Source organism: Anabrus simplex, chromosome 1 (genome assembly GCF_040414725.1).
Source record: "Anabrus simplex isolate iqAnaSimp1 chromosome 1, ASM4041472v1, whole genome shotgun sequence".
In the NCBI taxonomy this organism is placed as follows: domain Eukaryota; kingdom Metazoa; phylum Arthropoda; class Insecta; order Orthoptera; family Tettigoniidae; genus Anabrus; species Anabrus simplex.
In genome coordinates this window covers 781,611,471-781,636,449 of record NC_090265.1, presented here as the reverse complement: position 1 = coordinate 781,636,449, position 24,979 = coordinate 781,611,471, and the positions used below count along the sequence as shown (strand labels likewise).

The 24,979-nt window shown below is 38.5% G+C and overlaps 1 protein-coding gene across 1 annotated transcript in view; it reads right to left on the bottom strand.

Annotated features, from left to right (window-relative positions):
• IntS8 (integrator complex subunit 8) overlaps positions 1-24,979 on the bottom strand; it is a 275,398-nt gene that overhangs the window by 22,719 nt on the left and 227,700 nt on the right. Inside the window, exon 13 of the mRNA XM_067136226.2 lies at positions 12,689-12,807. Within this exon, the coding sequence (XP_066992327.2) occupies positions 12,689-12,807 (119 nt within the window). The remainder of the gene's footprint in view (positions 1-12,688; positions 12,808-24,979) is intronic.

Sequence of the window (24,979 nt, the reverse complement as noted above, 5' to 3'; positions counted from 1 at the left end):
CTATAGCAGTGCAGAATTTGTGGGTTATGTGTGAGTCAGTGAGCCGCGTAGCAAGTCGTATGTGGCCGGGAGCCACTGAGAGAAACAGTCCAGATATTGGAAAGGGTTACGCGAGGCAGTGAAGTATACACTGTGTACAACATAGATAGCAGGTTGCTAAGAAAGACTTAGAGCCGCAATGACGTTACTTGTCGTAGCTGTGAGCCTAGACTGGAAACGACCGAGGAACTGTTTACTAAGAAGGCCGAGTAATGTAGTGTGCCTTTCCCAGAACTGTTGGGAGATAGGCTAACCTGATTAACGATGGAGCTCGAGGATGTCGAGTTCGAGTCCTGGAGTTGCATATCCGCCTCAATTAAACACTGCATCACGCAGGACGACTACGGCGTCACGGGCAAAGAGTAGAGGCCAAAAATGAAGTCGGTTGCTGATGGGAGGAGAAGCCTTCAGACACAAGCTAGGTAAATTCCATGTTTTTCAGAGTTAAACATTATTGTATTGAAGGGTGTAAATGAACTGGATAGTGAAGGACTTGAGAGAGACTATCTCTAACCACGAGCTATAAATATACTTGTAAAAAAGGTCGAGATTCTTAATTGTGTATTTGTATTTGTACAGTATGTGCTTATTTAAGATAATACAGGTGAAGGGAATTGTGTGTGTTGGAAAGTTGATCTTGTTATTTCTATGATTAAGTTCCCGAAAACTTCGGTTATCCTTAGGATCACGACAGGTGGACTTAAAACTTCCGGTGTGCAGAGTGGGGTTATATGCATAATTAGTAGGGACCTGAAAAAATCACATTTGCGATATATGCGAATTTTTGAATGTTGTACTGAATCCAAGCCTACGGTAATTCTAATGTGGAATAAAATTTTTTTTACACGTGAATAGAAGTGCGACAAAATGCGAATTGTGACCCAAAATACGAAATTAGTATGAATATGCGATTTTGGTGTGAATTCTGCAAAAATGTGCTATTTTACTGGCGAAAACAACATATTTAGGCAAAATCGTCAGAAATACTCAAACTATGATGCATAAATATTCCAACCGTTCCGATCGATGAAGAAAAGTAGCTGATCGATTGCTGCTTGCCGACTTGAATCGATATTTACAATGGGAATAGCAAGGGGAATAAGATCTGTATTGATTATTATCGAAATGTAAATCGAGTGTCACGGAAATAACGAGATAGATGCAGTGTTGTTTTCCTGTTGTTCTCTTTGGTTCAAAACTGAAACTAGTGAAGAGTAGAAAGTCGAGCTATTGTTTAGGTTATGGGGCGCACGGCAAAAACTGCGCACGAAAGGACTCAGCAATATGGAAAGGATGGTTTATATGCCACAGATTCAACGACAGTGTTTTGCAAGTATTGTAATTGCCGAGTTGGGTGGGAAAAAAAGGATAGCATTGTTAAACATGTTAAATCTGAAAAACACGTGGGTAAGCGACGCGATAACGAAATTTCAATCCCTGCTGCTAGTACGTCTCAAAGAAAGCAATCTTCTGTGCTTACAGTTAGATAATTGTAAAAGACGAAAAATTTTCAGAGATAACTTCTCGAAATGCACAGTTGAAGTATTTGCCAAAGCAAATATACCTCTGGAAAAGCTGGAAAACAAAGAGCTAAGAGCCTGGATCACTGAGTTTTCAAATGAAGAGCTGCCATGCGTGAGAACTCTACGTGAAGTATATTTACCAGGTAAGTTTCGATTTCATTGATCGAGTACGGTTTAGGTATTACGACATCGAAACCACACGCAAAATTGAAGGATACCGAATTTGAGTGCGATTTCCATATTGAACTATCTTACCCGTATCCAATTGACCCAGTAATTTTAAATTATTTTGTTATAATTTGAGGTCTTTCTTCCTTTCTAGAAGTTGCATCTGACCACCAGAAAAGAACAGCAGAGGCTTAGTGGGGAAGAACATCAACATACTCTGTGATGAAACTACAGATAGAATGGGCCGTTGTGTTTTTATCATCATATTCCAAGTCCCAGCCGGATCGAAAAGAGAGCTGCACGTTGTTTCTGTGAACTATCTTGATGCAGGAAATGCTACAAACTGCTCACGGGCTGTTTTAGAAGCTCTGCGCAGTTATAGTGTACCATATGATGCAGTTAAAGTGTTTGTTAGTGACAGTGCCCCGTACATGACTCGGTGTTATGAAACGTTAAGTGTGGTCATAGGGGATCATTTAATGCATGTACAGTGCTGGGCACATAAGATCAGCTTGGTTGGCAATAGTTGGGTCACAGTGATGACAGATTTAAATCATGTGGTTGCGATGGTAAAGTCTGCATTTCTGAACACAAGAAAGCGAAAATATAATTATTTACAATTCTTAACATCGAAGTATGGTGCTTCAAAGGAAGCAAAGCTTTTTCCTGCACCTATCATAACCCGATGGAATAGCTGGTTTCAGGCTGTCCTCTATTTGAGTGCTTACTTTACTGATGTTGTTACATTTTTCAAGATGTCTGACATGAAAGACATCAACAACTGTGGTATTAAGTACCTGACTGATCTGAGTGACCGAGAAGTGAATAGGCTTCACTCCCACATGGTTTTTGTCACAGATCATGCAGCTGGATTGGTTGACCTCCTTACTGAACTTGAAGGGTCTCTGTACCCTACCTCTCAACTCCTTTACCCCAAACTGCAGAACCTTGACGCCAGTTTTACCTTAATTTGTGAGGGGAATTTTTCTGCGGCAACTAATGATGCTTTGATTAAGCTCACTCCTCTACAGCAGGCAGCATGTAGAGACACATTTGTCAAAGCTGCTCATTCTTCACAGTGCAAGCTAGCCACATTGAAAGCTAAAGACCCCAACCATAAGTATTTTGTGTCAATTTCTCAAGCTTTGCATCCAAAAAATATAATTTTGAATAACACTGATAAATTAGATGAGCTTGAGAAATTGTTTGGAGTAACAGATCTCTCATGAAATGATATCTGGTCTGGTTACTGTTCTCTGAAACATGCAATTCAAACCCAGATGAAAGAAAGTGAAAAATGTGATGTCATGCTTGCATTAACTGCAATTCAGACAGAGTTCAGCATATTTGCTAAATACTGTCTTGAATTGTTGTGGACCCCAACGAACAATGTAGACAGCGAGCGCGTGTTGTCTCATTACAACACAGTGGTTACAGACAGACGGTGCAATTTGAAAAAAAAAAAAAAAAGCAATGCCGAAGTACTGACAATGCTTTCGTTTGAACAATGAATTTGTATTGTGTGTGAACCAAGGACAATGACTGCACTTCATAAACTTGGAATCGTTAAAATTAATAATACCATGCGATTATTTTAACTTTGTAAACAGATGCTAATTTTGGAAAAATAGATGCTAATTTGGAAAAAATAGATGCTAATTTTGGAAAAAATAGATGCTAATTTTTCAGGTCCCTAATAATTAGCCTATGATAAAGCGGCAAAAAACCATTGGTGTCAGATTGTGAGAGTGTATTTGTATTTAGTAATATTTTGTGTTACCTATTTGCGATCACCAAAGTATATTACGTGGTGATCTGCTCTTTTAAGCTGATTGATAATTATTTTGGGGTTATGTGAATCGAGAACTCCTCGCTGGCGTGGGAAAGGGAGAGAGTACCGACGTCGCTCAACGGCATTGTACAGTTAGTGCAGCAAATAGTGAAGTCAGACCCAATTCCAGAGTCAGGTGGTCAACAGTACGGTGAATTGAACAGCTCATTATGGAGGGGTCTACTAGATCAAATAGTCCAGCTCCCAGCAATGTCGAAGAGCATGTTGGAGTAGTGCATGAAGGTCTTTATTTGTCTGTAACAGAGGCTCTTAAATTGATAGGTACAGAATTTGATGGAACGCAACCTGATAGATTACGAGAGTTTTGTGAGAATGTGGAAACTGCTTCAGAGCTGGTTAGGCCAAATAATTATGATTTGTTCTACAAATTGACTTTAACTAAAATCACAAAGGAAGCCCGTAGTAAATTATTAGTGTGACTTGACTTGAGAGGAAATAAAAGCCGCCTTAGAGGAATATTATAGCGAGAAAAGGACTATAGATTTTTATGCTAGTCAATTGTTTGCCGCTAGGCAATGTGTAGGCAAAACAGTACCTCAATGGGCGCATAGGATAGATCAGATGGGAACAGATTTACGAAATATTGCAGTACACGGAGAAAAACCAATAGCAAATGAACATCAAGCGAGTTTAGTCCGAAAGCTCGTAAAAGCTAGTTTCTTGCAGGGTTTGTGTGATGAGTGAATTAAAAGCTTAATCAAAAGCCAAAATGCACAAACCCTTGAGCAGGTTATAGATAATGTGCATGACGAATGACGCAAGTGCGATAACAGGTATAACTTGAAAACAGTATTCTCTCACCCATGGGTAACTCATGCAGATATCGAGCTCGTATTATTATGGTTAATATTATAATTATTATTATTTCATGATTGTGGAACTGTGGAAACATGCCCCGGAAGAAGCAATTGACATCCTACACCAAACCATTGTAGATGCACCATGGGAAAAAGAACAACTACCAGAGGACTGGAAGCTAGCCTTGATCCATCCTTTACAGAAGAAAGGAAATATAAGAGATGTGAACAACTGCCATGGAATTTCTCTTCTGTCAGTAGACTACAAGATCCTATCAGTATCCATCCTTGAAAGACTAGAACAGCAAGTTGAACACAAACTTGGGGAATACCAAGCAGATTTTCGGAACGGCCGATGAAGTGCAGAACAAATACTTAACCTAAAAACCATAATAAGATACCATATGCTGAGAGGTCGAACCTATGTATCTACATTTGTAGACTTCAGGAAGGCATACGATTCCATCGACCGTGATGTGTTGCTTAACACCCTTGCAGAAATGGGAGTCGATGAGAAACTGCTGGCGATAATTAGGGCAACATTAACTAATACCAAATCCAAAGTAAAATTCCAAGGCTGTCTCTCTGAACCCTTTGAGATCAAGACAGGCGTTCGACAGGGAGATGGGCTGTCACCTCTTTTGTTCAACTGCGTACTTGAGAAGGTAATACAGGAGTGGCGAAAGACGTTAAAAGAAAGAAACCTTTACAAACGCGTAAGGATTGGGACAAAGCAAAACGGAGTGGAAATAGATTGCTTAGCGTTCGCTGATGATATAGCCCTTATGACAGAAAATTTCGAAAGTGCAACAGAACAGATCAATGTGTTGAAGGAAATAGCAGTAATGTCAAATATCAAAGATGATACGGCACAACTCAACACCAAATATGGAACGATAAACCGTGTTAGTAAATTTAAATACCTTGGGGAATGGATTCAGCAAAATGGACTTGACAAAGAGGCCATAGCAGCAAGAATCAAGAAAATGGAAGTCACTTTCCCAACCACCCACAACATATACAACAAAAAGTGCTTTTCCCTGAACACAAAAATTCGTCACTAGAATGTCATCAAACCAGTATCGCTGTATGCATCTGAATGCCTTATGCTGTCCGAGAAATGTTTGCTTGCAGATTTAGAGAGGAAAGAAAGATCCTACACACCATACTTGGTCCAAACTACAAAAATGGTATCTACATTAGAAAATCAGTCTTATCCTTGGCTTTGACAATATGAAAGTGGCTGCGGTATGAGTGATGCTAGTAATGCCATTCCTTATGCAGGCAGTCCCTGCTATGAATGGTGTGAAAATGTCACTCATAGGGTCGGTTGGTGCACGCATTTCAGTGGGCTTGTCAGACTGATATGCAATAGCAATGTCTGGCCCAGTGAGGAAAGCAATGGGAAACTACCTCACTCCTCATTTCCCTCGTATGCCTCTTCAGTGACACCTAGGCAATCTGACCTGTTGAGGATCCAACCAGCCTTCGGGCTGAATACCCAACATACAAGTTCTCGAATCAGAGAAAATCAACCTCTGATTAATGCGAGAACTTATAGGTTACCCGAAGCTCAGAAGGAGGAGGTTCAAAGGCAAACTGACAAGATACTACAGTATTACAAGTTGTCCATTTCATGACCGTATCGATGAGTATAATCAAGAAGTATAAATAACCACCTAATCGATACTTTATTATTGCCTCAGGCAAAATTGAATATAAATTAACACTTACAGGGCATGTTTCGACCACTTAGTGGTCCTCTTCAGCTGTATAAAGAAAGAATTGAGAAGAAAAAACATTAGGTCAATAAGTATAAATAAAAGATCTTTGGAGACTCCTTTGTTAAAAATGGAGGTCATCAGAACAGGACATCTTGCCTCTCGTTCTTGTTTGGAAAAGATGTTTATTCTGCGCTCTCTAGAGGGTCTGTCTTTGAGCGCGACCTGGTGAAGTAACGATGTGATACAGTCTGACAGTTCATGCAAAGCTCTGGAGAGAAGGGAAGTAGAGTTTTGTCGTCATCTAAAATAACATGTGAGGGAGGAGGGAGATTGGGCTGTGCTTCTGCGATGTCGTGTTTGATTATATCTCTTGTTCATCTAGTCTGTTTCATGTCTATCCATTCCAAGTATTTAATAATATTCTCGTATAAGATGTTTTTTTGCTCGTTTTCGTTAAGATTCTCTACACCGTTTTTTGAATTTATCAAGAACGATGTGGATGTTTTCCAGGTTGTTCATTAGATTTCCTTTATTTATCATACAGATAACTTGAAGGTCCTGTCTGATATTGATGAATTTGTAGTTGAACTCTTTCATATGGGATCCCATGGCAGAGAATCTTTTTTATTTTTCAGCATTGACCTGTTCTTGATATCTAATTAAGAAGTTCCTTCCAGATTGTCCCACGTAAGTTTTTTTACACTGAGTACAAGTTAGCTTATAAATACCAGATTCCTGGAATTCGTCATCTTTAAGTTTATTAGTTTTATTGTGACTGAAGAACCTATGTTTCGTGTTGTTTGTTGAGAAGGCTACTTTGGTGTTGTGTTTCTTGAATAAGTTGGTACTTTCGTAAATCTTCGGGTTATTATTATTTATAAATTTCATTTTCCGTATTGACAGATTCAAAGTAAAGATAAGAAATGTGTTTTTCCACCATTCAATACACAATTTATTTTAATAGATTAAACTAGTACCGGTTTCGGCTCTTTAATGGCCATCATCAGCTAGTACATGATTTGTTTTAGCCATTAGACAATTCACAAGTTGTTATTGTATTAGGCATCCGGATGTCTAATAGGGGATGGAAATGTATACAATAGCATATAATTAAAATATCAGTAGTCAGGGTAAAAAGTTACAAATTAGAACATGAGTATGTAAAACATATTAAAAACACACAGGCCACAATATATGACATTTAAAAAGTTTCAACACATTAAAATGGTACGTATAGGTAGACACTTGTTATAAATTTTCAATTCATGCTACATAGATTCCATTCTTCTGTCCTCTGTGCAGTTCCTTTGCTTCTAAGTTATGTTGATTTTAGTTGCGTAAGGTAATCTTCGAGAATTAAAATAAATTGTGTATTGAATGGTGGAAAAACACATTTCTTATCTAATCTTCGGGTTATTAAAGGTGAATTTGACATATCCTTTTTCTTTTTCTGAATGCTGTTTAAGTTTAATTTGTTGTTGGTATTTGCATTTAGTAATGATTTTATTGATGAATTTCAAACTGAAACCGTTATGTAGAGATTGTTGACGAATGAAAGATAGTTCCTTCTTTCTGTCTGTTTCTGTTAGCGGAATTTCAAAGGCTTTGTTGACGAAACTATAATAAGCAGATTTCTTTTGTGAGATGGAATGTAAAGAATCACTTTTGATTGTGGTCGGAGTAAAAGTGGGTTTCCTGTATATTTTAAATTGGAAATGGTTGTCTTTCCGAATTGTTTGGATATCTAGAAAATTGAGTATGCCTTTCTCTTCTTCTTCAGCTGTAAATTTTATTTATGTTTGGGTCAAAATTATTCAAAGTATTTAGGATACTGTGACTGTCATTGATTTCCTTATTAATTATGGCATAGGTATCATCAACAAATCGAAGCCAGAGATCAAGTCCTTTAATGTGGCCTACTATCTGAGTGTGTTCCAAATAGTCGAGGTATATGTTAGCTAAAATTCCAGAAGCCGGCGCTCCCATTGGTGGTCCATCTTGCTGATATATTTTATTATTAAAAGAAAAGAAATTGTGGTTCAAAACGAATTCCAAGATAGTTATAAAGTTTTCTATTTCGGGTATACTGATAAGTTTGTGAACTAATAAATTCATCTTTGTAATCTCAATGGTGTTTTTAATAGGAATGTTCGTGTACATGTCCTTGATGTCGAAGGAACTTGTTACATGAGATGAAGTTAACCTGAAATCTTTAATAGCAATGCAGAATTCTTTGGAGTTTTTTATCGAAGATTTGGTATAAAATACGTAGTTATGGGTCAAGAACTTATGAATAAATTGGGATATTTTGTATGTGGGGCTTCTCCGAAAATTAATTATAGGCCTCATAGGTGCATCCTTTTTATGTAATTTAGGCAGAGCTCTTGCTTTAGGAAGTCGTAGATTCATATTAACGAGTTTTTAAACTTCTTGGTCGTTAAAAAGGAAGGAGCTTTGCTTCAGTATCCCTTTCAAACTCTTTTGAATTTTTAGGGTGGGGTCTTTCTCAATTACCTTAAATGTGTTGTTAATGAAAAAAGTTTCCGTTTTATTGATGTATTCGGTTTCATTTAATATTACCACTGTTCCACCTTTATCAGCTTTTGTTATCACTACGTCACCTTTGTCTAATTTTACGCTGAAGATCCTTCTTGATCTTAGTGTTTGTGGAATTGGTCAGTAATCCTTTAATTACGGAGGGAATTTTTTTCTTTGCTTCGTACCGTACGTCATTCTGAATGTCGACTGGAAGGGTTTGTATGGCCGTCTCTGTTTCTGCTAAAGTTTGTATTAATACTTGTCTGTTACCGAAACTATGCCAACTGTGATTAGGCCCTTTGCTTAATAATTGTATTTCTTGTTCTGTAAATGTCGTGTTCGACAAGTTCATGACGGGGGGTGGGAATTTTTCACAATTAAAAGAAGATTTAGGCTGATGCTTATTTACATTTGTTGGGGGATTGTTTTTTAGGTTTTCTAACTTCTTATTCAAAGTTGTACGTTTCTTGTTTATTAGATTTTCAACTATATCTCTGCCGTATTTTTGTACGGAATCCCATTCTAGCGAAACTAAGTTACTTGAAGCAGAAAGGTGCGCTAGGTAAAGTTCCCGGTTGAGGAAGGATTTCTTCCTATACATAAATTTAATTTCTCGTTTAAGCCATATGCGGTTAACTGTTCTTTGTGTAGAAATTTGGAAAACTGAGTGTATGTTGTTTCTTTGTGTCCCTTTTAAGAATTTAGGAATTAGATTATTATTCAGACATTCTTTAAGGAAAATTATATATGTGCTTACTTTTGCAAGTTTCATCTTCAAATTAAGATAGATGTTCATACTGTTTCCTGCTTGGTTAGCTTGGTTTCCAATTTAAAATATGCAGGAAACCCACTTTTACTCCGACCACAATCAAAAGCGATTCTTTACATCCCATCTCACAAAAGAAATCTGCTTATTATAGTTTCGTCGACAGAGCCTTTGAAATTTCGCTAAAAGAAATAGACAGAAAGAAGGAACTATATTTCATTCGTCAACAAGCTCTACATAACGGTTTCACTTTGCAATTCATCAATAAAATCATTACTAAATGCAAATACCAACAACAAATTAAACTTAAACAGCATTCAGAAAAAGAAAAAAAAGGCTATGTCAAATTCACTAGACTAATCAGAGTGGGATGTGTCAGACTCTACCCACTGACGTTGGGGTGTATGCAGGTATGCAGGGTGTCAGACCTAAGACGAAACGCTGGTTAATAGAGCAAACACCTGAAAAGCCTTACATCTGATCTGCTCTAATACCGCCGGGGTCGGAAAAGAACAAGAGTTGACCAAGGGAGGTTGGACAGAATAGACGAAAGCGAAGAGCCTGGCACAAGTAAGTGGAAACAATGCCAAGATTCAGCTAAGGGCCCCATGGTCACCAATCCACACTCCCAAAGTTGAGAGCCCCTTGGGCCCCTGTTAGTCGCCTCTTACGGCAGGCAGGGGATACCATGGGTGTATTCTACATGTGCGCCCCTCCACCCGCAGGGGGTAGTGTGTTTGGTCCGCGAGAGGTATTTTATTTCCCTCAAGTCCGCCAGCAAGCCAGTTAGGACCCTCCTATCCGCCACCTGGGACGCGCCACGTGGGAGTATCGCCTCTCCCCCTGCTACGCCAGCATAGTAGGTTCGTGGCTCGGGAAAAGAGACAGAATCGCTAAGGCAGGGAGAGTAAAGAACCTGAAATAATAGATTGTTAAAAAAAAAAAAAAAAAGAAAGAAGATATATATTGATGGCCTGCCTCTTTTGAAAAGCTGTTAATATCTGATTAACAATTTCAAGAACAGCAGTAGTAGTACATTTACCTTGTCGAAACCCAAACTGACTGTCGGATAGGAGATTGTAAGTTTCAGAATAGTTGCTAAGTAGATTGTACAAAAGAGATTCGAATATTTTGGAAATTATTGGAACAACTGAGACTGCACGATAGTTCTGAAGTAACTGCTTGTCCCCACTTTTACGTAGGTGGATCAAAAGGTGAGTTGCACTAATGCGCCGCAGCAGCGTGCTGTGTGTTGCAAACGTGGGCACAGCACAGAAAGGGACAGACACAGCCCACACGTCTGTTAAGCAGGTCGCTGTGGTGTCTTGTCTAGTATTGTGTGAATAGCGGCCAAATGCAGTGGCACGTCAACTGGACGTTCACTCCAAATATGAGGTACGTGCGACAATCCGATTCCTATGGGCCAAAAGGAAGAATTGCATGGACATTCATCGTGAAATTAGTGCTGTGTATGGGGAGCGGGTCATTTCCTGGCAAGGTATCATAAAGTGGTGTCAGAAATTCAAAGCCGGATGCACGGATATTACGGACAACCATCACGAAGGCAGGCCCGTAACGTCCAGGACCCGTGCAAAGGTCAACAGTGTGAATGTGATCATTAGACAGAACTGGCACATTAACCTGAGAGAAATTGCGACACAGCTGAACATGTCGTATGGCAGTGCGTTCGCCATTGTTCACGAGGACCTTGGATATCGTAAGCTGTGTCAAAGATGGGTCCCACGTCTTCTCACCGATGAGCACAAGGGACAACTTTTCCAATCCTCCCTGACATTTTTGCAACGCTATGCCGCAGACGGCAACGGGTTTCTGCGGCGAATCGTCACAGGTGACGAAACTGACGAAACGTGGGTCCACCACTTCACCCCCGAAACGAAGCAAACAAAATGGAATGGGTGCACCCCTCACCACCACAACGAAAGAAGACCAAGGTTCAACCTTCAGCCGGTAAGGTTATGGCGACAGTGTTCTTTGACATGGAGGGTTTGCTGCACGTGAATTCATGCCGAAAGGAACGACGATCAATGCGGTGTCGTATTGTCAAATGTTGCACTGGTTGCGTAAAGCTATTAAAGAGAAGCACCAGGGGAAATTGAGCGCTGGTGTGATTTTGTTGCATGATAACGCAACACCGCACAAGGGCCGCCAAACGAGAGAACTGCTGCAGCGTTTCAAGTGGGAGGTCTGGCAACATCCACCCTACAGTCCCGACCTAGCGCCATGTGACTTTCATCTGTTCAGTAAGCTCAAAACGGAGCTCAGTGGTCGACGTTTCCAGACCAATGAGGAGGTGAAGGCCGCTGTCTCCGAGTGGTTGCAGAACGCTGGAGGAAATTTCTATGCATCCGGCATCGACAAGTTGGTTGTGCGTTCGCAGAAATGTTTGGAGTCTCTTGGAAACTATGTGGAAAAGTGATGTTATAGTGTATGTCGTTATAGTCGTGTTGCTGTTGTATAGGTGGTGTAATAAATGGCCATAACTGGGAAGTGCAACTTATTTTCTGATCTGCCCTCGTAAATACTGGAATAACTTAATTTTTTTTAAGTAAATCAGAAAAAACTCTAAACTCTAAACACTTATTAAAAATAAAAGCTACAGGTTCAGAAATCAAATGTATTATTCTTTTGATGATGTAATTTGATAACCGATAACAATCCATACTCTTAGAGTTTGGTAATTTTAAGCTAACTTTAATTACTTCATCAGATGGGATTTCAACCCAATGGAAAGTGTTTCGAAAGGGGTGTTGATTGCGAAGAAAGTCGCTCGCAGCTGTATCTGTCACCTTAATTTGATCTCAGATTTCTTTTACAGCTTTTAAGAAATAATTATTCAATTCCTCAGGAATGAGAAATGTGTCTTGAGTACGAGTAGGGATGTTTTCTTGTACTATAACATCCCATGCCGCCTTGCATTTGTTGGGTGCATTCTCAATATATTTTTCATGCCACAGAGCCAACCTAAAGACAATTAGAGCAAAATTGCAGATACTTATTGACTTGCCTACATACTTTACGAAGTGTCTCTGGTTTGCTTATGAAACAGCAACAAGACGCCCTCTCTGCTCAGGGATCTTGATATCTTGGTTTGTATTATAAAATTGTTTCCCACTAACAGAAAAGTTATTTCACATTCTCACAGGGAAGAATGGACAAGAAAGATGAAACTGAGAAGCTTGATCAAATAAAAGAAAGCAATACTTGATAGAAAGTGGTAGCACAGAACCTACTGAAATACAAAATAATTAGCAGCAAGTTACCAAAGTTGAGGTCTGCCATCAGCTTCAACCACGAAGTATTATTCGGATGATACTTGAGAGCCTGAGTCAGCAGCTGAGACAGCATCTCCCCAACAGCCCGGTAACTGAATGAGTTGGAGCTGAAACAAGCCATCCATAATTATACTTAATTCCTCTGCAAGACTGTGCAAGCAAGTAAATAAATACAACATTACCCCTCTCTTACACTTTTCAAGGGACCGAAGGAATAATGGTGTAAAGTGGGGGAAAGTGTAAATCGTGGGAAACAACTTATATATGTAAAAATGCTTTGGAAAAGAACATAAACGTTTCACAAATGCATATTATTAATTAATTTATAGAGTAATTTAATCTTAAGGCTATTACAGTACAGTGAAACCTTGTTAGTGCGTTCCTCATATGATTTCCTGCTTAGCACATCATAAATTTGAAGTTCTGGTTCTCATTGTGTTAAGTCTATACAAAAAAATACCTCACCAGGCAAGTTAACCATGCCGTTAGGGGCATGCAACTGTGAGCTTGCATCCAGGAGAGTGTGGGTTTGAACCCCACTGTCAGCAGCCCTGAAGATGGTTTTCAATTTTCACACCAGGCAAATGCTGGGGTTGTACCTTAATTACGGCCATGGCTGCCTTCCCTCCCACTCCTAGCCCTTTCCTATTCCATCATCGCCATAAGACCTATCTGTGTTGGTGCGACGTAAAGCAAATTATACATATTTTAAAAAAAACCCAAATACCTCGCTTATCGCATCACAAATTTTCACTATTACCGCTTAGTACGATAAAATTTTTCCTAGACCTGAAAATGTTACTGTATTTTTCATCCCAACTCGGGTAGGAGCTGCCGCCACAATTGCATGATTGCGGGAAAAGGTCTTCCTGAACTTCAAAGGATAAGTTGCACTTTCGGGGAGCAAGCCGTTAGCCTCAGGAATTTTCCGTTTTGCTTGCTGGTTAGCGGCGTTAGCAGAATGGGCAAGATTGTGGTTGTATTTTGCATTCCATTCAGAAGTTTGACATTTTTGTTTTCGTGTTGAGTGGTACAGTGAAGGGTAGCAAATGTGTGTTTTGTGATAGCCTACATTTGGATTAGGAACATAATTGTGTGATATTGACTAGCGTGGTGCATATTTGTCTTGTGATAGCCTATTTATGGATACAAAAAATGTTGTAAAAATTCATAATAATGAAGACAAAATGAAAATTGTCAGAAAGTGGACTCCATAAGCGCACAGAGGTTGCGAATGTTGAAACTCGCACCTTTGAGTTTCGACTCAATCCCTCAAGTTGGGTGAAGTTTTGTTCAATTCAAAATGGCAGCCAAAGTAAATCCTTGCATTTGCACATGGTCGAGTGTAACCTCCAATTCATGATCTAAGAGTGTGACCAAAAAATAATGTTTAATAACCCACTGCTCTGAAATAAAAGGCTTTTACTAACATTTGCTTTAGAAAGAGTGTGATCTGCAATAATACTTCAATATTTTTGTTGGCCCTGTGCACATGTTTCCCCTTTAATACTTTCCTCTCATCTTTAGAAATGGTAGATATATATTTCACTATACTCGCGGATACACAACGTAAAATGCCCTCATAAAGATATTGAGAAGTCTCCACCTTATCAATACATTATTTATTTACTTAAAGTAGTAAATTCAGTCAGTACTGGTTTCGATCCCTATGGGATCATCCTCAGCTGACACACAAAGAAATAGTTACAAAAACATCACTTATGAAAGATTACACCTTGTAAAACTAGTCCAATTAAATCAGACGTTAAAAGTTGTTTGTTAAAATATTAGTGAGTATATCTTTGGTTAAAAGCACCTGCTGTGTGAGGCATATGACCCCACTATGTCTAGACTATTATACATTAAATGGATTTTTACATTTGTTTACATTAGTGTTTAGGATATTACACTTAATATAATTGATCCATTTGATTCAAACATTCAAAATTGCTTGAAATGCCCTCATGTCGGGAAAAGTCGTATCTAGTGTTTTCATATCCCTGTTGATGTTTTTATTCATATATTCATTAGTACATTTTCTTGCTTACCATGTTCTTTTTCTGGCAGAAATGTCTTAACGAGGTTTCACTGTACTTACCTCAAATAAAGGCCCAGTGAAAATTAACTGTTGACACTACACTGCCTTAGTAATACTGCTCATCCACTGACCACGAGAAGGGTACCAGTAGGTAGTTAAAATATTGCATAACACAGTACAGTGGAACCCCAATTATCTGTTCCTTGCAACTACGTTTTCTCGCATTATTCGTTCAAATTATATGATTCCATGAACATCCTAATATAATCATGTTGTAAAAATCCCGCGTTAACTGTACCTCGAAGAAAAGATTTCCTGGATCAACCGTCCAGAAATTTCAGTCCAATCAATGCTAACCCCTCGATCAAGCATTTTTCAAGAAAAAGTTATCTCACGAAAAGACAGCTATGACATACCTATGGATTTTGATATTACGTCCCGTCACTGTGATAATTAGAGCAAGTACTGTACTGAACAAGCGATCGCGGTGAACTTGCGTAAGGGACTATCTTAGCTTCGTATTCAGCTGGTATTATTTAGGGAATCCTCGGAAATCATAAAGCAGTGTGGCCACAACAATTGGAAGAAGACAAACCATATTTCGACAGCTCTACTTGAAGACTGAACGAGTTTCCTCAAATGTTTGTACTTATAAAACATCTACATTATATCCAGGGTTAGGTGTTTATTTTTGCCTTTTTTCCATCGTATTGCCAAACAGGCTTTCCGCACTTTCCACAGAGCACTATATACTATAGACACTGGGCTTTCACACAGGAACTGAAATTGCTCCTTCCTTACACAAATCTAGTATTTTAATATGATCGGATACAATTATGTTCTCGAGACTAGAAGAGCAGAAGAGATGTTACACTTTACATATATAAAGCCATTACTGCTTTGGCCCTAATATTAAGAGGGAGATTTTTACGTTTACTTTTTTATTACAAGATATGTTAAAATGTCTTTATAAACACAGCATTCATTTTATTTGCGCAGCTTAACATTTAAAAAGTCCGTATAATTTCCCACTTGCTCTGACTTGTGCAGTGAGTGTGCTTTCCAGCTGATCTTTAGGTCCCGAATAAGCCAAAATTTCTGGAGTTTTGATGGGGCTTTTTTTCTCTTTCCAATCTGCTTGTGATTAGTGACAGGCAGAATTGAATATTTAATGCATTGAAGAACGTTTGAGAATCGATACTTATTTGAAACCATATTTTTGAGTTCAACATAACTTTTAAAAGTTGATGTAGGCCTAATTTAGAAAGTAATGGTATACCAGTGACCAAATTACAATGGAGGATAAAGATTAAAAAAAAAAAAAAAAAAAAAAAAAAAAAAAAAAAAAAAAGATTTTGCCATCAAGTTGGGTGCTTTTGTATCTGATGTGCTTTATTTGATTAGATTTATTTATTTATTTATTTATTTATTTATTTATTTACTCGTGTCAGAAGCATACTTAATCATACAGTTAAAATAAAATAATTAGACTATTTACAAAACTTACAAAAATGAACAAAGGAAAATTGACCAAATTTATTATACGTCTAGATGGTGCTTTTCCAAAACTGAGCCAGACCTATGGCATTGTCATCAGCAAGCATTAAATCTTGCTCTGAACATGAAAATGGGCAGAGAGGACATTTATACATGTGGTTCACTGTTTGTTCTTCACTGCTGTCCTCTGATGTGAAGCCCCGTAACTTAAGTGAGGACTTAGCCCTGCCGACACCAGTTCTTAATTGGTTAAGGGACCTCCAAACACTCCAGTCTTCATTGTAACCAGTCGGAAGATGTTCACGCGGCTCCATCCATTTTTGCTGCTTAGATTTCCACAAGGAAAGTCTTGCCTTATCTGGTGGTCCTTTCAAGGGCTTTGATGTCTGGAGGAAACTTTTCCTGGATTTCAGCCTAGATCGAGATTGATGATGACCAAACAGCGGGTGAGCTTCAATGTTCTCAACCTTCAGTCGTTCTTGATCAGCAGCGATTTCTTGACGAATACTTGGAGATGCAATGCCAGCAAGACAGTATAGCTTCTCAACAGGGGTAGGTTTCAGGCACCCTGTGATTAATCTACAAGCTTCATTCAGGGCAGGGTCCACAGTCTTGGCGTGGGATGATCTATACCACACAGGGGATGTGTATTCTGCAGCAGAATAACACAGAGCCAATGCAGTGGTTCTAAGAACTTGTGCCTTTGCACCCCAGTTTTTACCTCTCAGCTTCCTCAGGATGTTGTTTCTGGCACTGACTTTGTGTTTGATGTTGGAACAGTGTTTTCTGAAAGTGAGAGAGCGGTCCAGCGTTACCCCTAGGTACTTTGGGGTGAAAGAATGTTCCAAGAGGGTTCCATTCCAGGGGACATGTAATTTCCTTGATGCCTCTCTGTTTTTGAGGTGGAAAGCACAAAGAGATTTTGACGGATTTGGCTTTAGGTGGTTAGCCTTGTAATATGTGCCTAATTCCTTCAGAGTGCCGTCAAGAGTGAGTTCTACCTCTTCAAAAGTTGCACACTGGCAGGCTAATGCAAGTTTGTCTGCATATATGAAACTTCTTGTTTTGTTAGGGAGTGGTTGGTCTTTGGTATAAATATTAAATAGCAATGGAGCCAGTACGCTTCCTTGGGGCAATCCATTTTTCTGTGATCTCCATCTGCTTTTTTGTCCTTGAAAGTCATCAAAAAAAACAAAAAAAAACCTCGGTTCTGCAACAAAGTTGACCTCAATCTGGTAAGTTTTGAATCTTTCGTGAGTGTAAAGATCTTCTGAAGCAGTATACGGTGGTTCACTGTATCATATGCAGCACTGAGGTCAATGAAAGCTACCCCTAAATTTGTCGATATTCAAAACCATCCTCAATGTACTGCGTGAGGTTGAGAACTTGTGCAACAGCATTCTTGCCTGGTCTAAGGCCTGCCTGTTGTGGAATGCTGTTTTTGTTGATAGTCTGGATGAGTCTGTTGAGTATCACCCTTTCGAAAATCTTATATAGGTGACACAGGAGAGATATTGGTCTGTAATTCCTGGGGTCTCTGCTGTCCTTTCCAGGCTTTAGAACAGCAATTACACGTGCTTTGCTCCACAATTTTGGAATATTGGACATCTGTAGGCAGTTATTACAAAACTGTGGCAACCATTCTTTCGCGTTTCTTCCAAAGTTCTTTATTGGCTCAACATGCATATCATCCAAACCCGCAGCTTTACCTGATTTGTACTTGATTATTGCATTTTCCAACTCAGTGAAATTGAAATGTTGCATGAGCTCGGATGTTATTTCATCCCTACCTGCAGGTACCTTCAACATAGTTCTCCGGGTTTTAGCTCTTGTTTTATTTTGCCATTCATGAGAAGTTGGTGGGCAATCTGATTGGCTGTAACAGAAGAATGTGTGTTACTCATGGTTGGATCTCTGCTCAGCTTCTTTAGGAGTCTCCAGGCCTTTTGGCTACTCTGCGTTATATCCAATTCTTCCATTAATTTTGACCATCTCTCTCTTTTCGATGAGGCTATTAAAGAAGTTAGGGCGTGTGATGCTTTAATAGTTTCCTCATCCGTTGGGTCTGTTCGAATAGCTTGTAGTAGTACTCTAGTTACGAGACTGCATCCAGATTAAGGCCTTTGATGTAACTGGTGCGACATCCACGGGGAATAGATATACAAGAACATTTCTTAACAGCCTCAGTGAACTGTTCATATTATTCAGGAACTGGTTTGATATTTTGGACCATATAATCCAGTACAGCAGAGAATTTTGACCAGTCTGCTTTTTTGAAGTTGTATCTACGACGAAAGGGAACATACCGACGTAGAATAGCATAGTAAAACTGACATAGGATTGGTCTGTGTTGAGACTTGGGGACTGGGTTGCATACTTCCTTGCTGCATTGTTGTGCTATGTTATTAGTGACGAAGATCAAATCAGGATTATATCCTCTTCTCCAACGGCCACTGTTAAAAGAAGGTGGCAGTTTACTATCACGAATAAGAGAGTTCCACAGCATCTGCCCAGTGTTGTAATAGCTCGCCATTTTCATCGTCATCACTGTGTTCATATCCTTATTCAGTACTGTGACAATTAAAATCTCCAACCACAAAATTCACTTTCTGGTTTCCAAAGTTCACTGGTTCTTTAAAGGAGAAATTGGAGTCTGGAGGCTTGTAGATCGATGTAACTGTACAGTTGGAAAGTTCAATTGTTATAATTTCAATCTCGTTCTCTATTGTAAATGCCGTTGACAGAATCAAGGTTTCTGGTTTTGTAAATATGGCACTTCCATATTTGCTATGAGGTATTTCAGCAACAAGTCTGGGTTGCACCTGGTTAATATCTCTGTGCGATTCTTGGATGCACGCAACGTCAACGTTTTGCTCCCTGCAAACTCGGCTCAGCAACTCTTCTTTACAAGATGATATGCCTTCAGTGTTGAAAGACATGATTGTAAATTTGGGTCCTGAAAAGGACTTACTTTGATATTTCCTTGCTGTCATGTTAAAGACTAGCTGGTCACCTGAATGAAATATATTTTAAAAGATGCTTCTGGTGTGAGAGAATCAGCCGTCTAGGAAATGTCCTAGTCCGTTGCCCAGGGAACGCCCGGATGAATTTAAATTTGATTACATTAGAGAATTATAAACTACTTGTGATCGATTGTTGTTTGGCTTGGCGTTATTTATTACAGGTTTCGATGGGCTTGGCTGATCAAAGTCGCTGACACAAAATAAGTTTTCACGGGAAACTGACAAAGTAAAAGTGAATGTAAAATATAGAGATTTGTAGCTCATGTACCAGTAATTAATATTTGAAGCCGGCTAGCTTGCTTGCCACTCACCCGTAGGCCCCGGGTTCGATTCCCGGCCATGTCGAGAATTTTTACCTGGATATAAGGGCCGGCTAGGTCCATCTGCTATGTGATTAACGTTAATTGAGGAGTTCTCTAACGGTGAGGTGATGATCCCGGTCTAGTGAGCCAAGAATAAGAGTCGAGAGGATTCGTTACACTGACCATGCGTCACCTTGTAATATGCAGACCTTTGGGCTGAGCACCGGTCGCTTGGCAGTTTGCTTTGTAATTTGGGATGTTTGTTAGATTATACAGTAATTATACGCATTTAATTATTGCAATATTTAGCCAAATTGTTGATGGCTTTAATTCGTTCTTGGATTTTCTGTTTTTCCATACCTTATGTTTTCTTCCCGGGGTCCTCCCAAAAATGGAGAATTGAGGTTCCACTGTATTTTATTTTAATCTAGTTTACCTTTCTTAGAATGGCTATACAATTATCTAACACTCAATACATTTTCTTTCTCTGGATGGAACATTTTAATTACAACTGCTGTACCTACAGTATAAAAAAATACATTTGTAGGGTAGGCAACCTGCTCTTCAGAATTGTCATGTGTTTTGTATAAATTTGTCAAGTAGGCAACCTGCTCATCAGAGATGCCGTGCAGTTTGCATAGCTTCCCCTACACTACAGATAATAAATAGAGTTCATAGTTAATAGCATTTAAAAATCAGAGATTTAGCATTTTGATTTTCAAATTTAGCATTTTGTAGCATCTATACTTCTCAAATTTAACATTTTGTAGCAAACTGGTTAAAAATAGGCATAATGCTAAACTGCACACAAAACAGGTGGGAGTAAAATCATACTGTTTAATCACACATTGCTCGTCGTGCAGTTTTGAATACACTACGGAAAATATGACAAACATCATAAGACTGCAAGAAGTATTAACACACCCACGAATATGCATATTTACTAATTTACAAACACAACTTCAAAGTGAAAAACACTATTCTAAACGTATCTATTTATCACAGTACAACACACCTACAAGAAAGAGGAATTTCAATGATGATTGAAGTACAACATGCCAATTGCTTAAACAGTGTCCTCCTGCATTCGAGACCGCCTATCAGTTACAATCAAGTTGTATTTGCTGAAAAAAAAAAGTCTCTAAATCGACACTGTTCGTGGAGGCCCAAATGCACTGCAGTGCAGCTGAGGCAAAGGAAGGACTCCAAAACATTTTTCTTCTTCCATTCACGTCTTTGATTGCAAAGTCGGCACATCAATGTAGGCCTATCTGTATCGCTTACATAAAAATGCCCCGATTTGTAACTCTCAGCACGCTGTTGGATCGTCATTTCGCTTCTACCCATGGCTACCAGACAACAAAATAAATAGCTACCGTACTTCACAACAATTTGCTGTACATCGCACTGACAGATAGGTTTTATGGCGTTTATGGGAGAGGAAAGTCCAAGGAGTGGGAAGAAATCGGCCGTGGCCTTAATTAAGGTACAGCCCCAGCATTTGCCTGGTGTGAAAATGGGACACTACGGAAAACCATCTTCAAAGCTGCTGACAGTGGGGTTCGAACCCACTATCTCCCGCATACCGTACTTTAAAACAAAACTACTACTCAACACCTAGGTCAAGAATAACCGACTATGATCAAGGGTCAACACAAAGGGAATGAACATGTGTGCTTGAAAGTGTATTTGCTCTTTGATTGGTTGTTCTTTGCACTGTTCTTTGGCCGGTGAAAATATTCCACACATTGAAGGATTTAAGGCGCCATAATAATTCTTTCCCCTCAAATAAGTAACATATTTTTAAGAAAACTGCATCGTTAAAAAAAAGACATATGTTTATTTTGTATAAAACCAAGAATTTTGCATCTATTTCACATAAATTGTGTAATTTCGCATTCTGAACCCATTTTGTATTTTATCGCTAACTCGAAATAGCTAAAAACCACTCGTATGTGTCATATAAGATGAAGATATATACAGTGACAAAATTTCAACATATTTTGCATTTATCACAAATGCTAAAAATCACAAACTCTAATAATAAATAATAACAACAAGCAGACCATTTAATATGCATTAAGTACATTTGCAAAGTTGTTAAAATAATTGTAACAATAACAATAACAATAATAATAACAATAATAATAGTGAAATGAAGTTCCCGTGTCTGGTCAGCTTATGTGGGGGTTTGGCTCTGAATTGTGTAGGAGCTAAATGTAACCCTGCATAAGACATTGGGGTGGGGGACCTCAACCCCGACACGGTGCGTCCCATTGGCTGATAGGGGAAGTTCCTGTAGATATGCAGGACAGGTGTGAATAAGGCAACGCCAAATAAGCACCTGTGGATCAATTGAGGTCAAGAGAAAAACGGTCAACGGTCTCAACGGCGGAAGAAGAATCTCATTTCTTAATGGCTGAGAGGGCGGAAGAACCTAGTGGAGTCAACCACGAAAAACAATCATTTCAGACTAACAATCTGATCTTACTTTGGAATGTTATTCCTACCCTTGAAATATACAATTTCAATTGTAGAATGGAAAATCTGCTGAAAGAAAGCACTACCCCAGGTGGCAGCTCGGAAGAGAAATCCACCATTGCATTGTGCAATGCATCGGGACCTAGGGTTCTGGGGAGTCCCAACCTCTGCAATAAGGACGAGACGGAGCATCCTTGGAATCCGTCCAGACTTTTAAGAGTCAGTTAAAGGGGTATCAAGCAGCTAGCTTATGCTTCAAAGATGAAAATGGTAGACTTGCCCTAAGCAATGCTGAGAATTGTGAAATACTTGCGAAGCACTTTGATCAACTTTTAAACTGCCCTGAACCCGACCATAAGTTGGAATTCTCTCAAACAACTGAAAATCTGGAAGAAGATATACCACCCACTGCTGAAGAAATTAAAGAAGTAATTAACAATCTGAAAAATAATAAAGCTAATGGAGAAGACTCTAACAGCTGAACTTTTGAAATGGTCTCAGTCAAAAATCATTGAAGAGCTGCAGTTAATCTTTGAAGATATTTGGAGAACACACAGGATTCCAGAAGAATGAAAAGTGGCTCTAATACACCCATTGCATAAAAAGGGGACAAACAAAAGGTTGATAACTACAGAGACATCTCTGTTCTGCAAATTGCATACAAGCTATTCTCAAAAATATTGCTGAATAGAGTAGAAACATCACTTGACAAGCAACTGGGTGAGTACCAAGCTGGATTTCGAAAAGGTACATCTTGTTCAGAACAAATATTTAACTTAAAATCCATAATTCGCCATAGGATATTGAATTCAAAACACATTGTTGTGACTTTTGTACATTTTAAAAAGGCCTTTCACTCGGTTGATAGAGAAACCATAGATAAAACAATTCGTGAATTTGGAGTGAAAACTAAATTGGCAAACTTAATATGTGAAACCCTTACTCACACAATTTCAAAGGTGAAATTTATGGGCGAGATATCCAAACCTATTAAGATAAATACAAGGGTACGGCAAGGTGACAGTCTGTCACCCCTTCTATTCAACTGTGTTCTAGAGAAAATTGTAAGAATTTGGAACGTAAAGCTTAAAGAGCATAACATTTTGCCGGTAACTTTGGGGAGAAAAAACAAAGGCATTGAAATAAATTGCCTAGCATTTGCAGACGATTTTGCTATATTGTCAGAAAACCTAACAAGTGCAACAACTCAAATCAATCTCTTGGAAGAAATAGCCAACAAGACAGGTTTGAGAATCTCCGTAGAAAAAACAAAATATTACAAACATCAGCAAAGTTCCAAAATTTTTGGCAACAGATACTGGTCCAGTAAAAAGAGTAACGAAATTCAAATATCTGGGAGAAATAATTCAAGAAAATGGTTTAAACAAATCTGCAGTAGAAGAAAGAGTACTGAAGATGGAAAGAGCATATGGTATCACAAATAATTTTTATAACATGAAGTGTCTATCTAAAAATCTTAAAAGTGGTGAAACCAGAATGCTTATGTGCAAGTGAATGCCTGGTACTAAACTATAGAGAATCATGAGAAAAATCTTAGGCCCTGTGAAAACAACAGAAGTATGGAAATTAAGATCTAATGATGAAATATACAGGAACATAGAAAACATAACAGAAACCATAAGAAAAAGGAGATTGCAATTTTTCAGACATATTTACAGAATGGATGATTCCATATTGACAAAAAGGATTTTCAAGTACCTTTGGGACAAAAAGGCAATAACTAGCTGGATTCAAGAAGTAAGGAAAGATTTAGAAAGAAATAATATAAGAGAAGAAAAAACTATGGACAGAGAAATTTTTAGGGTAGTAAGTATGGAAGGATTCCAAGGAAGATTCAACAAGAAGCCTGGTGCGAAGTGGTCCGAGGACAGGAGGAAAGAGCATAGTGAAAGGATGAAAGAATATTGGAAGGATTGGAAGAGAAAACAACACATTATGAAGAACTGAATTTAAAAATTGGCATGTGGTCCTTAGCAGGCCTCATCGAAAAGAAGAAAAAGAAATGTTCCTACAAACTACCCTAAAAAAAAAAAAAAACAGAAGGACCATGTAAGGAACAATGACAGAATGGAACTGGACTATACATAAGAGAAGCTAAGAACTTCAAAACTAACCTGGTATGGACATGTAAAGCAAATGCCTGGCACAAGAACATCACATGCATGCCTAGAAAGAATGGTTGAAGGAAGAAGGCCAGTGGGAAGATGTAGGAAGAGATGGCTACACCAACAACTGAGAGACAATGTGGAGAGAAGAGGAAGAAACTGGAAGTCAGTGGTGAGTGAGAAGGCATTTCTGGACAGAGAATGATGGCAAAATCTGCAACACCACCCTACCTAGTATGCTCGAGAGGTTCTATGATGATGTAATGTTTCTTGCTTTTTTTTAAATTCACCATTTTTTTTAAAAACGGTACCTTTCATAATTCTAAAATTGTAAATATAAAGTTTACTTACAGTTTTCTTGAATCCTATTTTTTCAGCAATATCAGACTTCCAATGCTGTATGTAAATATATTCCGACTTTAAAAAATATTACAGTTTTCTTACAGAACTTACTGTATAGATAATCCTAAAGATGATAATCTGTTTGATAACAGAGCCTATAAAAAATTGACTAGATTTTCATGTGTAAATGTATTTAGCAGTCAGATATGAAAGATATAACTAGGCAAGAAATTAGCAACATATCTTACAGTTGTGATTTGAAATCAATCAATCAATCAATCAATCAATCAATCAATCAATCAATCAATCAATCAATCAATCAATCAATCAATCAATCAATCAAGATCTGCATTTAGGGCAGTCTCCCAGGTGGCAGATTCCATATTTGTTGTTTTCCTAGCCTTTTCCTAAATGATTTCAAAGAAATTGGAAATTTATTGAACATCTCTCTTGGTGAGTTATTCCAATCC